The 20,758-nt window shown below is 40.4% G+C and overlaps 1 protein-coding gene across 1 annotated transcript in view; it reads left to right on the top strand.

The window, feature by feature from the left end:
• Positions 1 to 1,523: 1,523 nt before the first annotated feature.
• The window catches only part of MKLN1 (muskelin 1, intracellular mediator containing kelch motifs), a gene marked incomplete at both ends in the record, with an annotated part of 62,453 nt that continues 43,218 nt past the window's right edge, over positions 1,524 to 20,758 (top strand). The window contains 4 exons of the mRNA XM_009584835.1: positions 1,524 to 1,666; positions 3,067 to 3,155; positions 9,555 to 9,664; positions 13,806 to 13,998. Of these exons, the coding sequence (XP_009583130.1) occupies positions 1,524 to 1,666; positions 3,067 to 3,155; positions 9,555 to 9,664; positions 13,806 to 13,998 (535 nt within the window). The remainder of the gene's footprint in view (positions 1,667 to 3,066; positions 3,156 to 9,554; positions 9,665 to 13,805; positions 13,999 to 20,758) is intronic.

Raw genomic sequence — 20,758 nt, 5'->3', positions numbered from 1 at the left:
GAGTTGCTGGAAACATCTTTGGCAGTAAATCCTCCTTATTCTAAATAGGTACCTGTCCAGTCTGCATTAACTGTAAACTGCTACATGTACTAGTAGTTTTTTTAAGCTAAGCTTTTTGTAAATGTAGTGAGAACCAGCCGTTGACATCACACGTTTATCCTGATGCTCTCTAGAAAGATGTCAGTACTGCTCCTAGAGCTGTAATTAGTTGCTTTGTAGGGCCATGATAGAAAAACTGAGAAATAAATGGAAGGGGAAAATTTGTTCTGCTTCTCGCCCAAAAGATGCACTTCTAGAGTAAGATTGTGCCATAGAGAGAGCTGTATAGGACGAGCAGAGTGATGCCCATGACACTTTATGGAGAGATACTAGTCTCTGCTCAGGAGCCATAGAAAGCAGCCACATGCCTGCGAATACTCTACTTGATGTCGATGAAAGATTCGAAATACCAAAAAATGTCTGGTTTGGCAGTGCTATTTCTTGGAGGAAAGGGCCACCAGCGCCTGCAGTGGGAGGTGTCCTACAACGCCTTACTGATCTGCTTGTATTGTAGCCTTGATCACAGGGTTTTGTAACAAAATCCAGCATGATGAGTAATTGTGATTTTGCACTTTGTCTCGTTTCTCTGTTGTGTACTGCCTATTTCTGAGAAGTTAGGGAAGGGAATGAAACACGTTGTTTTCAGGTATAAACTCTACGTATTCTGCAAAACAGGATGTCTCCAGACTGCCTCCAAGACGTGTTTTGTAGGGGAAGGTTAAATAAATTTGGTGCTCGATGGTCCCCGATGAATGGTACAAGAGCTTCTCTGCAAATGCTTTTCAAGTGGAACAGATCTTTTCCTCTAGCAGGGCTGATGAAGCTGGTAGCTGGGGCCTGAATATAAATAATCTGACTATTCATGCACTGTGGGGGGGGACATCTCTGTAAGTGGGGAGCACATGTTCACAAGGGAGAACATTTTCATCGTTTTCTGTGTAAAGCCCCTTTATTGTCAGTTAAGTGGTTTGGTTTTATTTGGTACAGTTAATAAGCAGTTGTTTCCTATGTTAGCCACACATCAAACTTAGTCTGCTTTCAGTGTTAAATAGTGTCAGCCCAGAGAGGAAAAGTAATTTGATGTTCTCTTAGCATGTGGAACATACTGTATTTATCTAATTGTGTATTCAGTTTAGGTTTCATTTCAGGCTGTAGTGGGCGTTTAAATCATCGCTCTCAGTAGTTTGATCCTATTTGCCAGATTTCAGGAAGTCTTGCATCCAACTTGAAGGAATGTATGTAAGCCCCAAATAGAAATGCTAGGAATATTTTTTTCCTGGATAAACTGCTTTTAAAGTAATATTCCTAAAAAAACTTTGCTTCATTCCAGGAACAAAAGAGAAAATATAATAATGGGGAGGGATTGCCTTAACTTTCATTCTCTAGCTTTGTAAACTGAATTTTTGAAGGCTGTAATGCTTCTCCCTTAGTATGTTTTGCAGCCTTGGCTTTAATATTGCAATTCGCTGTTCTCTCTTCCGCAGTATTTGATTCTGAAACTTGAAAGACCTGCCATAGTCCAGAGTATCACATTTGGCAAATACGAGAAAACGCATGTCTGCAATTTAAAGAAGTTTAAAGTCTTTGGTGGGATGAATGAGGAAAACATGACAGATCTCTTATCCAGGTAAGATGTGATTTCATCAGCGATAGTGATCATAAAGGCTGGACCAAAATGCTCTTCCCTTCACTCCCAAGCAGACACATGGCCAACAGTGTAATAGAGCTGTGGTTGTGATCCTGCAGTTAGCTGCCCTTGTGTTTATGGTCAGGTCAGAGAGAGCAATCCCAACACTCGCTCCAGAAAGCCTTCCTTACTCTGCTCTAACCACAGAGGATTTGTGGAGAGCGGACTCTTGGAGATTTGGAAGAGCTGAGAGCAGGGTGCAAAGTTGCGGGACTGCGATTCCTTTCTCTGTGTGCTTGAGGCACGAGAGAAATGATTCCCCAGGTGTGGGTAACTTAAAGTAGCTTTTAAAAGGCCAAATAACCTGCCTATGTCAAGAACCTCATTGCAGCTGTAAAGGTCTGAACTGGTCAGCTGCTCTGCCTTTCTTCAAATGGGTAAATAAATCAAATAAGCAAATGGAAAACCTGTGTTTTCCTTTGTTTAGTTTGATTTGGTAGTTGTACTGATAGGGACTAAAGAAAGAGCCTTTTGGCTATTCAAGCTATCCAGGGCTTCAGAGTAGTTGCTAATGTAAATTTGCAAGGGCCTTTTAAGGAGTCTTCTGTTTCGGAAAGGGAAATATTTAAATACCTAGGAGTAGGAAGAGCTAGTTATTTTTGGAGGCCTACAGAAGGAAAGTTCACCTCTGGGGAATGTATAGGTGTACATCATCTATAGTCAAGCAGAATAGCCATTGAGAAAAATGGGACGTTCTTTGTTGCAGGTATCCTTCAAGACCGTACAGAAACTACCCACAACCCTTCCCGCCCTTTTGCCCTCTTTAGATAGACCAGTCTTGCAATTTGACTTTATTGCTGCTAGAGTTATGGGGGAAGAGATCTTAGTAGCATAGTAATTATTGGTATCTAATGTCATTTCACTTGTACTTAAGTTTAATAAAAATCCTTATTTTGGGACCTGTACTTGCATCTTCAGTGAAAATGGACTTAATATTTTTGATAAATTGTACTAAATATTTAATATTTTTATAAAGTAATATCCATAAATGGATCACAGAGCACTTGGGCAGTGTTATAATTCTGAGAGCTGGTCCATCTCCCGCTTGAAAACGGGAAAGTGCGGTTCAGGCAGATTGCTTGCTGAAGTCGCAGGGTTACAGGCACAGATGAGCAGCATTGATCCGATGTCAGTTCCCTCCTGAAACCACTAGCCAGTGCTGCCTCCCAGGGAGATACAAGATGGTGGATAGCAGTCCAGGCATTGGTCCAGCATGCGTACTTATGATTCATAGTAATATGAAACAAGCTTCGCATTTCAGGCATGACCTAGATTGCGTTTATTAGCTAGTCCTAAAATACAAGGTAAGATTTAGTAACCTTATTTATTTTTTCCCACAGTGGCTTAAAGAATGATTATAACAAAGAAACATTCACCTTGAAGCATAAAATTGATGAACAGATGTTCCCCTGTCGATTCATTAAGATAGGTAAATGCATTTTTTCAGCATTCTGAGTAGAAAATAATCTCTTCTTATACTTGTGCCAGTCTTGGCACTTGTGACTTCATTGTACTCAGGCAAAGTATCCACAATAGCTATTCCATTTCATGATCTTTTAGGCTGGTTAGATTGGAACACAGTGAAGTCCTGTTACTAAGAAATAATAGCTTCATAATTTAAATCCTGGGGAATGAAAGTAAAATACAGTAATTTTCAGAAATACAGTTGTTGAGTCAACTAATTGCTGGAGAAGCTGCTTACTGTCCTACTATAAATTGCTATATAGAGCTTTAAAAGAAAAAAATAATTAAGCTAAATACTGGTAAAAGTTTCAGCATTGACAACCCTAGAGTTCGAAAAAGGTTCAAGTCTTTTGTTCTCAAACACACTCGCAACACACAGAGTATCAGCAGAAGCCCTCCTTGTTCTCTTCCTGCTACTCTAATCATGTCTCATCTCCGGTTAAAGGTGACATCCAGGGGCAAACAACAATTATACCCTGTGATGTCTAGTCTTGTTTCTCTGGTGAAGCTTGCTAAAGGGGGTGCTAACAAAGGCCGGTTACTGTGACTTGTGATGGGAGCAGGTGGGGATCTCTCTTCCTTGCTTCATGCAGGCCAGAGAGAACAAGTGTCTTACAGTGGCTGTCAGTGATACTGGTTGGATTTAATGCAGGAATTTAGAGCCTTTCCGCTTTTCGTAGCTCAGTAAATTTATCTTCCCCTTCCTACCTACTGAGATAGTAAAAGAATGACTGGTTTTAAACTAGCTGTTTAAGGTTAAAAATAGAGCAAGGAGGTAGTGCTGAAAAATGAGCTAAGATCCTGTTGACTAATTTAGATGAATTTAGGAGTGTTTTGAAGTGTTGGGTAGTTCCTTTGCCAAGACTTGAATGATAGTGACTCTGTAGGGGCTCCCCTCGGAGCCCTTTGCTCTAGTGTTTTCTGCACAGCTTTCTGAATCCCCTCTCATGTTTGCCTGAGGGATTGAAAGCTTCAGGCTGGGAATCAAGTAATCATTCATGTGCTATAAACGGTGGTGTTTCCCATTCTTAGAGAAGTAGAGAAATTGGTTGTTCATTGGGTTTGTTTTTGGCTGCTACTTTTGGAAGCATCTGTAACACTTGGCTTTAGGAAACCTCAAGAGGAGCAGAGGAATAGTTAGAGTTACAGGTTGACTACGTCAGGAAAGTTAAATTGGTGGTTTTTTTGGTTTTTTTTTTTTTTTGTTTGTTTTTGTTTTGTTTTAATGTATTCTGAAGCTTCCCGCATTAGTTTTTTGGGAAATGTTATTTTTCAGTGGCTAAAAAACAGCAAGTAGTTACTGGGGGGCTAAAGGGGCAAATGGAAAGATTACTAGCTACTTCTCTGGATGTGTAAATTGCATTCCAGCAAAATGTGTTCTGATGTTATGAAGTGTAGCAGTAAGTTGAAACTTGTTAGGAAAGTGAAATGCTGATAATTTCTACTACCAGGATTTTTTTCTCTGACATGACATGGGTAGTATTAACAGTTACATGGCTTGTTTTGTTGGGATGGGTTCCTCATGTAGCAATAAGCATTCTGTGTTATATACATTAATATTAGATTTGTATTTAACTGTCACTTGCTTGCTAGTTATGGTTTGAGATGAGTTTTCCTTTTTAGCTATATCTATAGCCTTTCGTTTCTTGAAGCTGTCTTCCGTGAAGAAATTCCTATGCTAGGACAGAAATTAAAATAATCTTTTCAATATTAGATTTGTATTTAACTGTCACTTGCTTGCTAGTTATGGTTTGAGATGAGTTTTCCTTTTTAGCTATATCTATAGCCTTTCGTTTCTTGAAGCTGTCTTCGTGAAGAAATTCCTATGGTAGGACAGAAATTAAAATGATCTTTTCACCAAAACCTATTAAAACCTCTAGTTGATGGCTAGTGTCATTTTGTTTATGAAGTTGTGAGAGTGTTTTTTGCTGTGAAACAACTGCAAAATCACGTTACGAAATTCTGTTATTTTTCAGATTCACAGCTTGAATATGTTTTCAGTTTGTTAAAATTTCCAAGCTGCTAGCCAAAGTAACTCAAAATTTGAAATACCGTGCTGTGTTTCTTGTAATGCTGCCAGTAAACATGAGGCCAAAATCTGCCCTTTTGGACTCTTAGAGACTGGCACTGCAAAAGTTACTGTTATCAGTGAGGTTTGTGTATTTGGCGAAGGCACTAGTTAGTTCTGCAGTGACTTGCATCAGGCATTTGCTTTCTAATTCTGCAGATAAGCATACTGACCTATACACCACTGTTAATAACACAACAGTGAGGTTTATGTGGGAGGACAGGCAGGAGGAACATGACATGGGTAGATCTGTGAGAGGGGAAAATACTTCCTACAACTTCCATTGGTCATGTATTAGGGGAAGTTTCAGACTCGTAGAAAGCAGAAAAAATAACTTCTCTCTCCCCTTGTCAAGAAAAGACTTGCACTTCTTTTGGTTTAATTAGTTCAACTTCAGTTCCTTAGCACTGAAATGCCCAGTTGTGCAGGCTTTTGACCTACTTGACAAGTAATTTTTACATTTCATGTAGCACCTCATTAAAGAACTTGGGAGGGGGAAGAAGATATTTATCCAGACAAAATATTGAAGAATAATCTTTTTAATCTTTGTGAGCTTTTGTTTCTTGCTCTGTTTTTGTGGTTACTCCAAGCAGAGATTTTTTTTTTTGTACTGTGTCCTTGAAAGCAGAAGGTGGTGTAAAGACTGATTGCTGTGAAAGAGCTTGAAGAAATGATGGCTGTAATTCTCATGCTATTTTGTTACTAGCATGGGAGTTACTAACTAGGCTTCAAGATTTTTAAGCTTTGGTGTAATAGAAGTGAGCAATACTCTCTTTATGGATGTTTTCTGTGTTAAATGTATTGACTACATCTTCACCTGCATTTTTCCAAACATACGCTGTTTGTGTGTCTACTGCCTGTAGATGAGGGACACGGAAATTAGCTTGAGAGGGGTATTCGGGATTATTGTACTGTGTTTAATGCCTCTGCTACTGTCCTCTCTAGTATACAGGGTTGCAGTCCTTGTCTAGGCATAGCTTCCGATTATTAAGAAATACCCCCTAAAATCATCCTTGTGTGGGTAAAGAAATGTTTAAGTGACCTTAATACCTTCTGCTTCTGTTGAAGGGATATTGATTTTTTTATTATTGTTTTTTTTCTTCTGCTGGGCACCTCACTGTGGAGTGACAGTTCAGCTGCTCTGAACAGTTACATGCGTTTCACGGTGGATTGCTGTAGTACATGCAGCAAAAAAACATGCTGAGGTGGCTTTATGGTAAAAACTGGAGAAATAACTGTAGCTTTAGGCTTCAGATTCAACACCTTTAATCGCATTGGATTTTCACCTCAAAGGTATGTGTGTGTGGGGAAAAAAAGCAAACAGGGGATAGCACAAGTTGTGGCCTCTGCAGCTGTATTGCAGAGGTAGGGTATTCACTGATTTTTAGAGGAGGATTGATTTTTAGTTTCTCCGCTATTGCAGAAGCTGTATTAGTTTTGGGTCTACCTAGGCTGCAGTGTGAAATCTAGAGTGAGTGAAGGGAAGGACAAATGAAAACCAGCCATTAGGAGACGTGAGAAAAGAAACAGTTGGACCCAGGAGGGCTTATATCTGCACCCAGCATCCTAGACTGCTGTTACGTCCAAACCTTGTGCAAAAATAAAACCGAGATTTGTGTGTCACGCTGACAACTAATGCTTATCACTGTTTGTGTGACTATTGCTACTTCATCTGCACTTAATGTCTCCTTGTTCCAGGTCTAAGTTAGATTGTGGCTGCTTTAAAAGGAGATTTGTCTAAAGAGCTAAGCACGCCTATAGAGGCCTCAAAAAGGAGAGGGCAGAGGAAAGGGTGAGAGGTGTCTCTTTCGTGTAGCCTAGGAGCCAGGGAAGAGGTTCAAAAATGGGGAGGTGATCAGCAGGACACTTGATCTTTCCTAACTGGAATAGAAATCACATTACAGTTTCAACCCTTCTGCTTTGTTTCTTTTCCTACTCCTACGGAGTAGTTCAAAAAGATCGGCTTCACTTTTCGCTGCCTGTGCAGCACTGGGGAAGCATTTACTTTGCATTCCCTATACAACTTAACGTCTGTACTTTCCTTAAAGTAGATGATTGCACCATGAAAATCTCGATGTTAAAATCACCATTTCTGGTGTTTTGTTTCCTTCTTGTAAACAAGACTGTTGAAAGCTCAGAATTAACTGGGGGGGAAAGGAAGTGCTAGCAAGTTGATGGCTTTGCATTTTTTTGTGGTGATGTCTACCCAGGATTCTTATGCACATCCCGATAACGTCTTTCGTGCTGTAGTTGGCTACCAAGATAAGAGGGTGAATTGTTAAATTTTTCTGGGAGAAGTTCATATAAGTTCTGAGAAGAATTGCTGAAAAGAAATAGAGGTGGATACCTCTGCATTTTTTCTGGGATGAGGTGAGAAACTGATAATACCTGAGTTTGGTTTTTCACCCAGTAAACTCAGTGTTATGAAATTGGCCTCAGGTTCACCATCAGGAAATTTATGGTCTTGGTCCATTTGAGGTGGTCTGTGGTTTGGTTCAGTGTTTCAGTGCAATAAACTGATGGCGAGGCTTTGATTCTTTATAGCTGAGCAAATACCAAATTTAACTTCAGTTTGGTCTTGGTCTTGTGTATTCAGGTCTGAAGACAGACCAGAGTTGTTACCCTTACATGTGGTATTTTGTCAGTCTGCTGCCTTAATAGGTGGGATATCCAGGATTAAACTTATCTGTGTACTTGGATTTAAAAGTAGTAATGTTTTATGGTATTAAGGTACCATATTGGCAGCACTCATCTTGTGCAGAGGACAAAACTAAGCAAGAAAGAAGTTTCTTGGGCAGAGTGCGTGCAATGTGGGTGGAAGACAGGTGACTCTTGGCTTTTCTGACCAGTTCTCTCCTGTCTCCACAAACATGCACCCACCAGGAGCTCCTCTGAAAGCATCTCGCTTTGTATGCTGAGCAATCAAGTAGAAAGAAACTGTTTGAACAGGATGATTTGAGAGCTGTAACATATAAAGTACCTACTTATGGATATTAAAACCAGTTAAGAATCGCGTATTTAGTCTCTTTGGATATTTTCTAAAAATCTTTTCTCCTGATGACTGTTCCCAGAGGTTGTCATGAGTCTTTAGCAATAGGTGTGTAGAAACACCCTTTAAAATTTAGAAAATCATGTGTTTGAACGTATGCTTTGTGCCCAAACACATTGCAGAAAATAATAGATCTAGCTTGTTTGAAGTATAAATACTTAAGAACCTTTAAGAGCTCAAGAACAACTTTAAGACAAATTTTGGTTTTTATTTTCTCAAGGGGTAGGTCAGAAAACCCTTAGTTCAACAAGTTAATCTCAGTAGTATTTTGTAGTGGTTTGAAAGACGACAAGCAATTTCTCTGTGGCAAAAATAGTTTCTGTGGAAGGGAGGAAGTAACTGTTGCTGGTAACTACTCATTCATCTCTAATACTATCTTTTCCTGTTTATCAGTTACGGTTAAATAAAAAGGAAACAAAAGTATTTGAAATGAAACCACTTGATTTCACTGCCGTTTTAAGGAGTCAGAGTTCACACAAGTTTTCTGGGAGTTGGCGTTGCTTCAAAGAGCAGAACCAAGTCTTAACCTGCAGATTAATCAATAGATCAGTGCAAGACCATAGATGTTAACACAGAGTAGTAGAGAAGCCTTAGGTGAAAGGCTGCAGTGTGTTTCATGGGTCATTTAATATTTCAAGTATGTTTGTCCCAATATGCAGATAAAACAGTATTGGCCAAAAAGCTGCACAGATGTGAGCTTTTAAAAAAAAAAGTGATTAGATACAGTTTTTAAATTGGAAACTGACAGTTTTCCCTCCCTCCCTCCTCCACAACTTGCAGAAGTTACTAATTTTGTAAAATTTAAAATACCCAAGCTTCTTGTCTTTACCATTAGGGAAAATAATTGTTGCTGACAAATGTGGAAATAAATGTACTATGAGGAGCAAATACTGTCGCTAGTATGCTTGTGATTCCCATCCATGTCAAAGCTTGTTGCTTCTTTGAGCTGTTTTAAATGATAGTATTTTTGCTCTTTTGCTTAAAGCGAGCTTCTTCTTTGTAATCATCTGCTGTGTTAATGGTGCTTAGCACAGGTTGCTTTAAATGACAACTTTAACATGATGTGTTTGGTAATTTCCCTAAGCTGACTTAAACGAACTAGAACTTAGGTCAAATCAGAAATACTGAATTTTGTGTAACCTTCAAAAGCATTCTGTTGAAATAGTACTATGTGTAGCCTGATAAGACTAATGCAGTGGTTGTTTGATGTTTATGCATCCTTTTTCTCCTTTTCCTTTCTTCTCCAGTTCCACTTTTATCCTGGGGACCTAGCTTCAATTTTAGTATCTGGTATGTTGAACTTAATGGCATTGATGATCCAGATGTGGTCCAACCGTGCCTCAACTGGTACAGCAAGGTAGGCCTGCATTTTAGGTGCCTGTTTGTTTGAAGATTTGTAGGCTCAGAATCTTGTGAAACTTCTCTTACTGGAATTACGTGACCTTTTCATTCCTTGAATATCAGCTATTAAAACAACAAATATGCGTGGTTAAAACTCAAACCACATGGCTGACTTTGACTCTAAGTGAATCTTTTTGAATCGTATCTGCTTGTTCTCCTTAAAAAAAACCCAACAAAACACCCCAAAAAAACCCAAAACCACCCCCCCCAAAAAAAACCTACAAAAAACCCTGCTCGTTAGACAAGACAAGAAAAACATAAAAGAAAGGAACACTGAGTCAAAGGGGACAATATTAATAAAATATTGTTTGTATTGGAAGGGAAACGAATCTTAACAAAACGAGATTCCATTTCTCCCTCTTCTTGCCTTTTGATTAGTCATTCTTTTACCAGCCCTTCTGTAGAGCTATATGTGAGCCTAGAGCCTTTTTGGGTTACATATGCAGCTTTTGTTACAGGGTATAAAAATGAATTTGTTTTAAAGAAAATCCACGTTAGTGTCTTTCCTGTTGCAGCTCCTTGCACTTCTGATATTTCCCTCTTATTGTCTTTTTGCTGAATACTCTGGAACAGAGGGGAGCTGATGCCACTGGACTGTGAGATGAGATGATTTATACCATTTGTCACTTTGATAGACAGAAAGTTCAGAGGGTTCTAAACATTATTTGTATAAACTGTATTTAATTGAGTACAACAGATGCCTCTCCTGTGGGAGGGAAGTGCACATTGACAACCAGAATTCATTTTGTTGCTGCTTTTTATGCGTAGATCTTCTGGAACAATTCATGAAATTCATATTGTGTTACAGAGGAAACATCCTTCCCAGCTGAATAAGACTGGGTAGTGGAGCAGCATATCTCTGCTTCCAGAAGGAATAACTTAAAAGGAGGTAAAGATTGTGGATTGCATTCCTGAGGCTCCCTCACCAGTTTATGGTGTTGCCAGTATGGTAAAGAAACCTTGTGGCCATGCTATCTGGCTTATAAGTGCTTATACCATCATCATAAGCTTCTTCACGGAGCGTTTAAAAACAGCGCTAACAGTCACAGTGGAAGTTGTCTGTAGCTGCTTTATGATTAAAGTGGTATTGTGGTCATTAGTCTGCTGATTACTAATCTCCAATTCTGAAAAGTCTAGTTGACAGAGGCTGCTGATGATTTTCTGTGCTTCTTTCTGCTGCCTGTGCACATGGTGGTGTGTCTGGCATTTTTGACCAGTTGCTGCAATCAGGAAGCCCTGATTTTTGTGTTTTTTTGGTCAGGAGCCATCTGATGATGATGTCAGCATCTGTTTTGTTCCATCCTATCCTGTGGAATTGACACTTTTCATGGTCAGCATGTATGTAGTGACAGCTTCTTCAAGGGGTGCCAGCATTGTTCTTCTAAAGTTTAGAGCCCTAAAGCAGCAAGGCAGAGACTTAGTCATGATTGTTTGGGCTCTACTAGCGTTAGTTGCCAAGTTTTCGGTGATGAGTGCATGTCTCACTGATGTTCTCCTCTCTCACAGTCCTGAAGAGGCTACTGTTGCCAGAGCCATGTAGGAGGATATGTGCTGACCCATATTTGGGGAAAGGCAGAAAGGTTGACTTGTTTCTTCCAGTTCTTTGAGATGGTGTGAATATTTTTGTGCATGTTCTTGGAAGTCTCGAAGGCTTTGAAATCTAATAATTCTTTACTGCCTGAGACATCAGATGAGAAGAAGGTTCTACATGAAATTGCCCATCCTTATTGTTGTGTGTGCTTCAACCAACAAAACCTCCCTTTCCTGAAGGGAGTGGAGTTGGGGGTAACAGATAAGGACTCAAAGCAGCAAGTAGCTCCTCAGCTCCCTCCCTACTGCTTTCTCCTTGCTGAGCAGCTCAGCCTACTGCCTCCTGAAAGCCTTACCACTTTGCTTTTACTGAAGAGTGGGCATACTTTAGCAACTAGTTCAAGCATTGGAACAGGCTGCCCAGGGAAGTGGTTGAAGTTTTAAATACCTCCCTGGAGGTATTTAAAAGACGTGTAGACGAGGCGCTTAGGGACATGGCTTAGTGGTGGACTTGGCAGTGTTAGGTTTACGGTTGGACTTGGTGATCTTAAAGGGCTTTTCCAACCTAAATGATTCTATGATTCTAAGAAGTGGCAGTTTATCGATGGCTATCGCTTTTGTTTTTAATAATGAACACTTAAATATTTTTAATTCTGCTAGCGTATTTGGCAGTGTTAATATCTTAGTCTCACGGTCTTGTTATATTTTTAACCATAGGAATTATTTACAGCTTCAGATCAAAGCTATTATTTGGGTTGTCATCTCTTTAAACCTGTATGATGGCATTTAAAAAGGAGCCTTTTATATACTTTTTATACACCTTTTTGCATAAAAAAAAGTTTTTACATTTAACTTCTGAAGTACTACTATGGTGTCACTTAAATACAAACTTTTATATTGCATCGAGTGGCTAACCTGCATCCAACAGTCATTTGATGTTTTATAAGCCAAGTCTGTCAGTCATGAGAGGCTCAGTGGAAATACGCCAAGTCTGAATTTTGGCTGATGTCTAAACTAGAGGAGCTGAAAGTGCAGAAGCTGGTTATTACTGGTGTGCGGCTATCCTTTTGCTTGCTATCCCTTTTAGCAACAAAGAATCTAATGTGGTTTTGGCCTTGACTGATCTAAGTGAGCATTTGCTTAAAGACAGTGTCTTAGGTATCTCTTAGGGAAAAAAAAAAGATTTTTTCCAGTTGTGCTGTAAAACTCTTTTAGCTTTAATATTCCTTTGCCACAGTCTTGCATTTTTATCGGTACGTGTCCTTGGCCTTTTTCATGTGGGCTGGGAACTGATTTTCTAAAAATGCATAGTTCTGGCTATTTGCAGCTGTGAAATACTGATGGATTAAGAACTAAAAATACAGCACATGGCCGTGTTTCTTTTTAGCTGCTTCAGTTTATGAGATTCTTGCTATAGAGCCATTATTTCAAGAGCACTAATTTTTGTTGAATGTTAGTGTTAGCTCCAGGTTTTCAGAAAGATTCTGTTCATTTAAATACCATAAACTTCACTTTTGGCAGTGGTGTCCATTTAGGTTTAAAATCTTTGTCTGTAACTTGATCAGTCTTATATAAGCTTAAGTTACATTTGCTTTTTACCTCAGTAGATATGTGTTAAAGTTGGGAATTGAGGTTTTTTTTTTTTCTTGAATGCCTTAGAATTCAGGTTTGAAGAGAAACCACTATTTAAAATAAGTGGTTCTGCTACTTACAACTTAAAAATCTGTGTTACTTATGCATATTGTTAGCAGCTTTGAAAACGTCGTGGATGATGTGGTAGGTTAACAGCACAAGCTGTAGCTCTTATACAGAGTTTGCTATTCCCTCACGTTTCTGTGCCTGGACGTTTGACCCAGCGTGGGTTTCTCTAGCCCTGCTCACCCTTTCCCACTGCTGAGTGGGAAAACGGGCAGCTTTGGCTCACCCGCGGTATGAAAGCAGGGGTTCTGCTCAAGATGCATGGGAATATTTTGAAGGTAAAACTTTGGCGTGCATGTAAATCCTTGCTGCCACTGATCCGAAACCCTCGCGAACCCGCAGGGTTTGGGGTCAGCCCTGCCTTCTGCCTTTCCGTTGCAGGAGCAGTGGTCATTGCAAGTATTCCTTTTCTCGTAGCTTTTTTTTCCTTCTGCTTCTAGAAAAGCTGTGACCTACTTACTCTTCTAAATTATTTTGTTACATAAGAGTCATACAATCAAATTATGTAACGCTGATCGCGAAGGCTTTTTCCTGCTCTGTACTTCGTGTGGGCCTTGAACAGCAGGGCCGAGCACATGGGGGGGAAATGATGGTCACTCCAGAGACGTGGGACACTGTGCACTCTCTTCTTGTATGCTTATTAAATAAGGTGATACCAAGTTGTATAATTTCTGTACTTTTGGAAAGTAAATGCCTGCATAGCTTGTACCGTCTTTTGTATAGTGTTCCTCTGTAAGCTCATGAGCGATTTATGTGTGGTGTGTGTAAGAGATCCTGCTTCTGTCTCCAGGCAGGTTCACAGGTAGCTCCCAGAAGTGCTGGTAAAAGAAAAATCTACATGTCTCATAGGTTTTCTTGTGTTCCAGTAGTACCGTGAACAGGAAGCCATTCGCCTTTGCCTAAAGCATTTTCGTCAGCACAACTACACCGAAGCTTTTGAGTCGCTGCAGAAGAAAACCAAGATTGCTCTGGAGCACCCTATGTTGACAGACCTGCATGACAAACTGGTATTGAAGGGAGACTTCGATGCTTGTGAAGAACTGATAGAAAAAGCTGTGAATGGTAAGAGAATCAGAGGGGTCTGGTATATTAATTAAAAAAAGCATTGAAATGTTACTGCTCTGAATGTTAAGGTACTTAGTGGTAGAATTGGCTAGTTCATGTGCTATTTCATGTCTAGTGTGGTGTACTATCAGCTTTTGGACTTGCGAGTATGTGTATGATGAAGGCTAAAAATTCAGTCATTGAAGTCTCTTGTCACTGCTACTTTCGGAGTCTCTTTTCCCGAGAGCTGACAACGTGGTGCACTTAAGAGTGGGTAAAGACAAGTTCTTCATGTAAGTGGCTGGCAAGCTGAAGGACATGACTATCAGAAAAGTCACTGGAGTGGTGAGCAGGGAAGTGTAAAACTTGTAAGTTCTCAGTAATGATCTGTATCGTGATTTCTGGTTAGAGCTTACCCCACCTAGTTGGTGTTTCAGCAGAAGTTCTCAGCTGTATTTGAATGAGATTGTTGTCTTTGCCTATGGGGAAAATAGTCCTTGGAGAATGGTGTAGAAGAAGTCACAGTGACTGGAGGCAGAGGCTGTCTTCCCTTGCAGAGCAGGACGTTGGCAGCCACTTTCATTGTAATTACTATTAGTTTTCTGCTTGGAAACTTTTACCTTAGAAGCATTGCGTGCAAACAGCTTACAACTCCTAAAATGGGAGATACGTACTTTGTGTTGATAGAATGGGATACAAAAAGAATTGGGCTATTGCACTGAAGTGTCTCCCAAGGACCAGTGCAGTGGTTTTGGATCACAATCTGATAAACAGATGCTCTTGGTTGTGAGTGTAGCACTTGCTGACTACGTGCAGTCACTCTTCACGGGAAACCGGCGTAAGAAGAGAACCTTATATCTGGTGCCAGTAGAATTAGGGGCTTAGTGGACCAATTTCATGGATATCTGGCACCAGAGATGTTTTTTTCTGATTCTGGGCTAATCGGTCATTTTGTAATACCTTTTGGATAGATGCCAGCATACCTGCTTGATGCCATCGGTGTGGTTTGTACCACTGAAGCTGCAAGTGGTTCTCAGGACATGGTAGAAATGATAGCTTTAAAATCAAGGTTTGTCTTCAATAAAAATCCGTTCAACTATGCACAATGTTAAGGAGCTTATTGCAACAGGTCGTCCAAAACGGTAGTAAATGGCTTTCTACGGGTTTTGGCTCAAGGTTTCTCCACTATATAGATAGAACAGCTGAGCTCTGCCCTGCACTGAGCTCCCTGAGCAGCTGCAGGCGTTGAGACTGCGAATTGCCAGCGTTCATCCTCACCCTCCTGAGTGTTGCCTGCCCGCCTGAGACAACGTAGTGTTGTTGGCTGGGATGGGAGCGTGAACAGCTTTCTGCAATGCAGGGGCATTTTGCAACCGGCATCTTTCTCCTGAATTGTAAGGGCAAGGGAGGGTTGCAGGATGAGAAAGCAGCAGGGAGCTGTGGCTGGCTGTTACTGTCTTTGCAGTGTTTCTCAAAGACACGAGTGCCTGGGGGGAGCTGATGAGCCCACCAATATGAGGCAGGATCTGCTGAGAGCCAGAGGGGTGCTATATGCTGATGGTGATGATTTTATCAATGCATCGGTCTGCTGCCTTGGCTGTGGCTTAATCTCGTCGGTGCCTGGAGGCCGTCCTCTTTCCACTTCATTGCAGGCTGTAGTAGAAACTATTTCTTGAATGGAATTTCACTAGAGGTCTAGAATGTGCTGAATAAGTTCTCTCAAAAATGGACTTTTTTTTTAATTGGACACTAATGAAGTGAATGTTTGTGGCCTCATTTTTTGAGCTGCTATATGTTGATTTCTTTTACTACTTAATATTTAACATACTGCATTTATTCTATCCAGCAGTTTTCCCCTAGGACTTGAGCTGAGGTGGTGTTTCTCTTTCCCCTTATATGTTGAGAGTACAAGTCTGCAGTGCTCAGCTTTTCCAGGTGTGGAAGTACTGGCAAAGGACTTGCCTGGTAGAAAACTGTAGGTCTTGTGTTGTACTGTCTGACAAACGGACACTTGCTGCTTGTCAGATTTGGTGTGAATAACCCTGCTTCCCTGGTTCTTGTAATCATGTCCCTTTTTGGAGGCTGAGGAACTCAGTATCGCTTAAGCAAGCTAGAGAAATATGCTGTAGCTTGTTTTATCAGTCCTTCTTCTTTGTTCCAGCAAGTACAAAAGCAAGTATTTCTAGTAACAGACTGTGTATAACTTAGCAGAAGAGTCTTCAAGTAGCATCATTAAACTTGGTCACTGCTTCTGAGGGACAGAATAATATGCATGAGGATGTTTATATTGCTTGCTTTTAATCTGGCACCTGGCTAGCTGAAGTTAAATGTCAGTGTACATATCTCCCATTGCTCCATTGCTCATCCTTAATGATTTTGCTTGTCTCTGAATACATTAACCTTCCTTCCCCCACCCTTCTGCAATTCTTTATGCTGTCTTCAGCTTTCGTACCCATTTAAAGCTCTGTCACCTCCCAGCACCCTTTGGAGAGAAGTGCTATCTATCCCGAGACACTGAGGCTGTATCCCATATTTGCTTTAAGCTGACACAACTGCGGGTTTTTACTAACTGGGTCAATCCTGCCCTTACTCAGGACAGTGTGTCCCCTGGCCCCTCGCTTGCTGGCACTGGTGCTCGTGCTGCCACATGGCAAACCAGGTCAGGGAGCTGATCGGGCTACGATGTGGGAGAGGATAGGACAAACCTTTTCTGATAGCCACAAAAAACTTGAAACTGCAGCTGGAATAGTTTGTCCAGAGTTGTACAAGGTGACAGTCAAATCAAGGTGTTGAATGTAGCTGGTATTTAACAGCTGGATCCTTCTCCTTGGTAGGATGGGAATAGATGTTTTCAGCCTTCAACACATTCTCCTATAGTATTGCTACCATCTGCTCCCTGTGGTCCTCCACAGTTACCTGTCCTTACTCAGTTCTGCATCTCTCTCAAGCTCCTCTGTTTGAAAGAGGCTCGTTAGCACCCAGCATTTTACCATTTTGCTTTCTTAGCAGCTTTGTTGTGAAGTCTCCATAGCTTGCTGCTTAGTCTCTAAGGTGTGGGTGTTCTTACGACTGAACTCCTCTCTGATGCGGTTTTTCCAAATAAAAGCAGATTAACTTTAGTCCTGTGTATGGTCCGTGTAGTGTAGTTGAAGTGTAGAGTTAATTGAGATACAGAGATCCTTAAATTATCCCTGAAATCGTTCAAAGAGCGAACTGTTCCGTAACAGACTGGACATGAATATGTGAACTTCTGACCTCTTGCTGATCTGAGTTCATTGCCTTAAAGGAACAAACAGAAGTGCAATGAGGTTGACAGAGATACTGCACATGCAGCTCAGCCTAAAATGTCTTCTGTAGAGGCTAATGTTTGCAGTGGTAGGTATTTAAAAAGTGAAGTGTGCTGCATCTCTCACAGGCTATTTCCATAGGCTTAGTCATGTAGAAAAAGAGTAGGTGGTCAAGAATTAGTACTAGCAGAGCTAACTCTTGTTCTTTTGCATTGCTAATGATGAATGCTGTCTTCCACCTCACATCACCAGATGATTTCTTTTGAGAGCTCAGTGGCAGGCAGCCACACTTTTCCCGCAGATTCTTTTGACTTGTGCATTACACTTAGAAAATGGGCAAATGGAAACTCTGGCAGCTGCCTGACTTCCTCTCAAAAATAAAAGGTTCCTTAAATCTCAGCTGGTTCACAGACTTGGTTCAAATGCTTCACATTTGGATTCATTCCTATAGCTTTCAGATGGCCTATATTATTGAAGAAAAAAAATCTGCTTAATATTCCTACAGAGAGTATGTGGAGTGCAAATTACTTAGTTGAACTGTTTGCAGTTACTGTAGACATAGAAAACTGCTTGAAATACATTGAAGATCTGCTAGTTTCGTATTAGTATTCTGGGGACTGAGGTGTTCCTTCTGGCAGTTCTCGTGTCAGTATGTGATACGTGTTTATCTGTTGACAAGTCGGTCCTGTACGACAAACAAGAAGTTGTGATGATGCACAGCCTGCGGGCTTGAATGTCTCCCAAAACTTGGGATGCACAAGAAGAGTTGTATTCTCCTGGAAGCTCTAGACAGACATGTATACCTTAATTTTACCATCAAATATGTTTGGATTCGGTTCTGAGAAATTATGGATGCTGGCTTGCTGCTCTGTAGTACTGGGATATATGGAGGGGAGAGGCTTGCTAGGGATCAAAGCCTATGGTAAGTAAATGGTAGGGTTTGTGTAGAAGAAGCATATCTTGTAGGGATTTGAAAGCAAACCTTGTTTCATTTTTGTAAAGAAGAAAGTGCAAGAGAATATTACAGCTTTGAGGCTGGAAAAAATTTGTGCTTTTCCTTGTTGCTCCCATGTCTTGAAGAAATTGTTGGGTAATGGCTGGATTTTTGTCTGGTGTTGTCTTTGTTTTCTGCTTCAGCTTTTCTTTAGAAGGATTTTTGTGACTACAAAAAACTCAGTCGGTTTAGGTGTTTTGGGTATTTTTCTTTGGTTCAAGAAAAATCTTAAAAAACCAAACCCCAACACCCAAAAATTATGGGCTAAGTGCCACTCTGAAGTTTTTTCAGCCATTGGCAGTGGATAGATTTTAGTAATCCTATCTAGAGATGTGTGTTGTTTAAAAAGAAACTTAATACAACTTTTACTTGTTCCTGATTGGCTTCAGCAAGTTAAATATTTTTGTCCGCAATGTTTGTCCTAATCCTTTCTAGGTAACCTGTAATTGGCTGACAAAATAAAGGCTTCGGTTATCAGGAAGCTTTAACTACTGTGAACTTCATGTTGTTACATCCAAAATGCGTCACAACTTGCTGTGAAGGGCTTGAAAATAGTACAAAATAAAAGTACTGGTTTTGGCCGTAATTTTAGAGAGTAAACATGGACATTGAAATGCGAGGCCTCCAGAGTGAAGGAAAAGAGTTCCTTTAAAAACTTGCACTTAACACTTTTTTTTTCTACAGGAGTCTTGAAATTTATTTTAAACTACTGATTCATTGGAAACAGCTGACAAACCTCAGCAGGCCTAGATCTGATCGTTAGTGCCTCGCAGAAGCTTTGGAGGCCTTTTGGTCAGCAGTGCTATTCTGGCAAGAAACACAAGGATTGCACTAGAATAGGTCTGGCATCGGATACAGAATCCACCTAGAAATCCTCCTTTTTTTCCTTGGTGGTGTCAGACAGGTGGTGATTCAGCTTCCAAAACAAGCTGCTGCTGGTTTGCAGTGCAAGTAGAATGAATGTGGAAACGCTTCCAGCAGAAAGAAACATTTCTGGGAAGCAAGCTGGAGTATTTCCAAACCAATGTCCCATGGAAGACAAGAAGCATTATTAAAAGAGGCTGAAGGCACTGTAGGGGAGAAGTGTCATATCTTGACAAGTGCAGCCTGTGGGTGTTGAGCATGGGAGAGAGGTTAAATCACCCTTTCAGATCGTATGTGGTGTAATTCATCCTCTTGAGCTATTTATTGGCTGCCATAGGGATAAATATGGTTTTGCATTCTGTCTTGAAGACCGAATGCTCTAATGGTAACCAAAAGGCTGGATTTCTGTCTAGGTTTGTGGCTAGAAAAATCTGCCTGAGTCAGTATGGGATTTCTTACAGCACATGCATTTGTTCTGTTGGAAGTTGGCTTTTCTGAATCAGAAATCTCTGAATTCATGAAATCTCAAGTTTAAAGCCTCTCATGTCTTGCCTCAACTTTGTAAATGCTGAAGAAGTAGGAGTTAGGAACCGTACTCTTAAAACTTTTCTACATACGTTGAGCAAACTTTTGGCTTTCCTCAATTACCTAATGCTAGGAGAGAGCTGATGTTTTTGGCTCTAAGGCAGGTGAAAGTAAAATCTGCCCTGCTTTCACAGAGTATTTAATTTGAAAAACTTGCAGAGCTGAGTTTATGTAAGTTGAAAGCAGTTTTGTATTTTAAGACCAAATTCAGCACCTTTCAGGAGCTCTTAAGTGCCCTTATTTTCCTATTAGATGGTCTCTAAATAGAGTATTCATCTTCTCCCAGGAAGTACTTGCTGGCTTGGGTTTTAATTAAAACCTGGATTTCAGTCACGACAAACTACAGGATGCCAGGAAACGCTTTAAAATATTCTCTGAACGTTGTGTCATGCTTAACAAAGACTTTTACCTTTTTGTAAATAAACAGGGATGTGTGCAGTAAGGATTATTCTTTTTTGTCTGTATGCCTACCAGGGGATTTTCTATGAATAGATGGAGGCATTTGTAATCTGTTAAATTCTTACCTCAAAGCCACAATTACTGGGGTCAGAAGAACTAAAAAGTATTAGATGCAACTTTGTAATTTCATTTTTCCTTTCTCTGCTGGGGAATGTAAAACTGATTCCTGAGCAAGTTTGCCGGGTACCATTCTACCAACGAGCATAGCTGTTTTGGGTATTAAGTGATTAAGGACCCCTAAATGCATCCTACATTTGAGCGGTGTATGTGCTATGTACTGTTTCAGTACAAAACCGTGTAAATCTATCATTTGAGTCCTCAATTTGCCTGTGGTAGTTATTACTCTACTAGTGATGTAAACTGGCTGTCTGAACTCCCATTTTTTTCGGGTAATGCATAAATGCGGAACAAAAACTTGTCATAAAGAGCTTGTGTCTTGAGATGGTGGGGTGATGGGGGGTGGGATATAGCCAGGTGAGCAGTGGTCAACAGGCTGGCCCTTAGTGGTCTAATAGTTTGTTGTGCCTGCAGAAGGTAACGTAGGTTTTTGCAGAGGAGACATTTGAAGAACAATAGCAACAAGTGCCCC

The sequence above is a fragment of the Fulmarus glacialis genome, unplaced genomic scaffold (assembly GCF_000690835.1).
Source record: "Fulmarus glacialis isolate BGI_N327 unplaced genomic scaffold, ASM69083v1 scaffold46919, whole genome shotgun sequence".
NCBI classification, from domain to species: domain Eukaryota; kingdom Metazoa; phylum Chordata; class Aves; order Procellariiformes; family Procellariidae; genus Fulmarus; species Fulmarus glacialis.
Note: the sequence above shows the minus strand (reverse complement) of the source record. Positions and strands in the feature narration are given on the sequence as shown.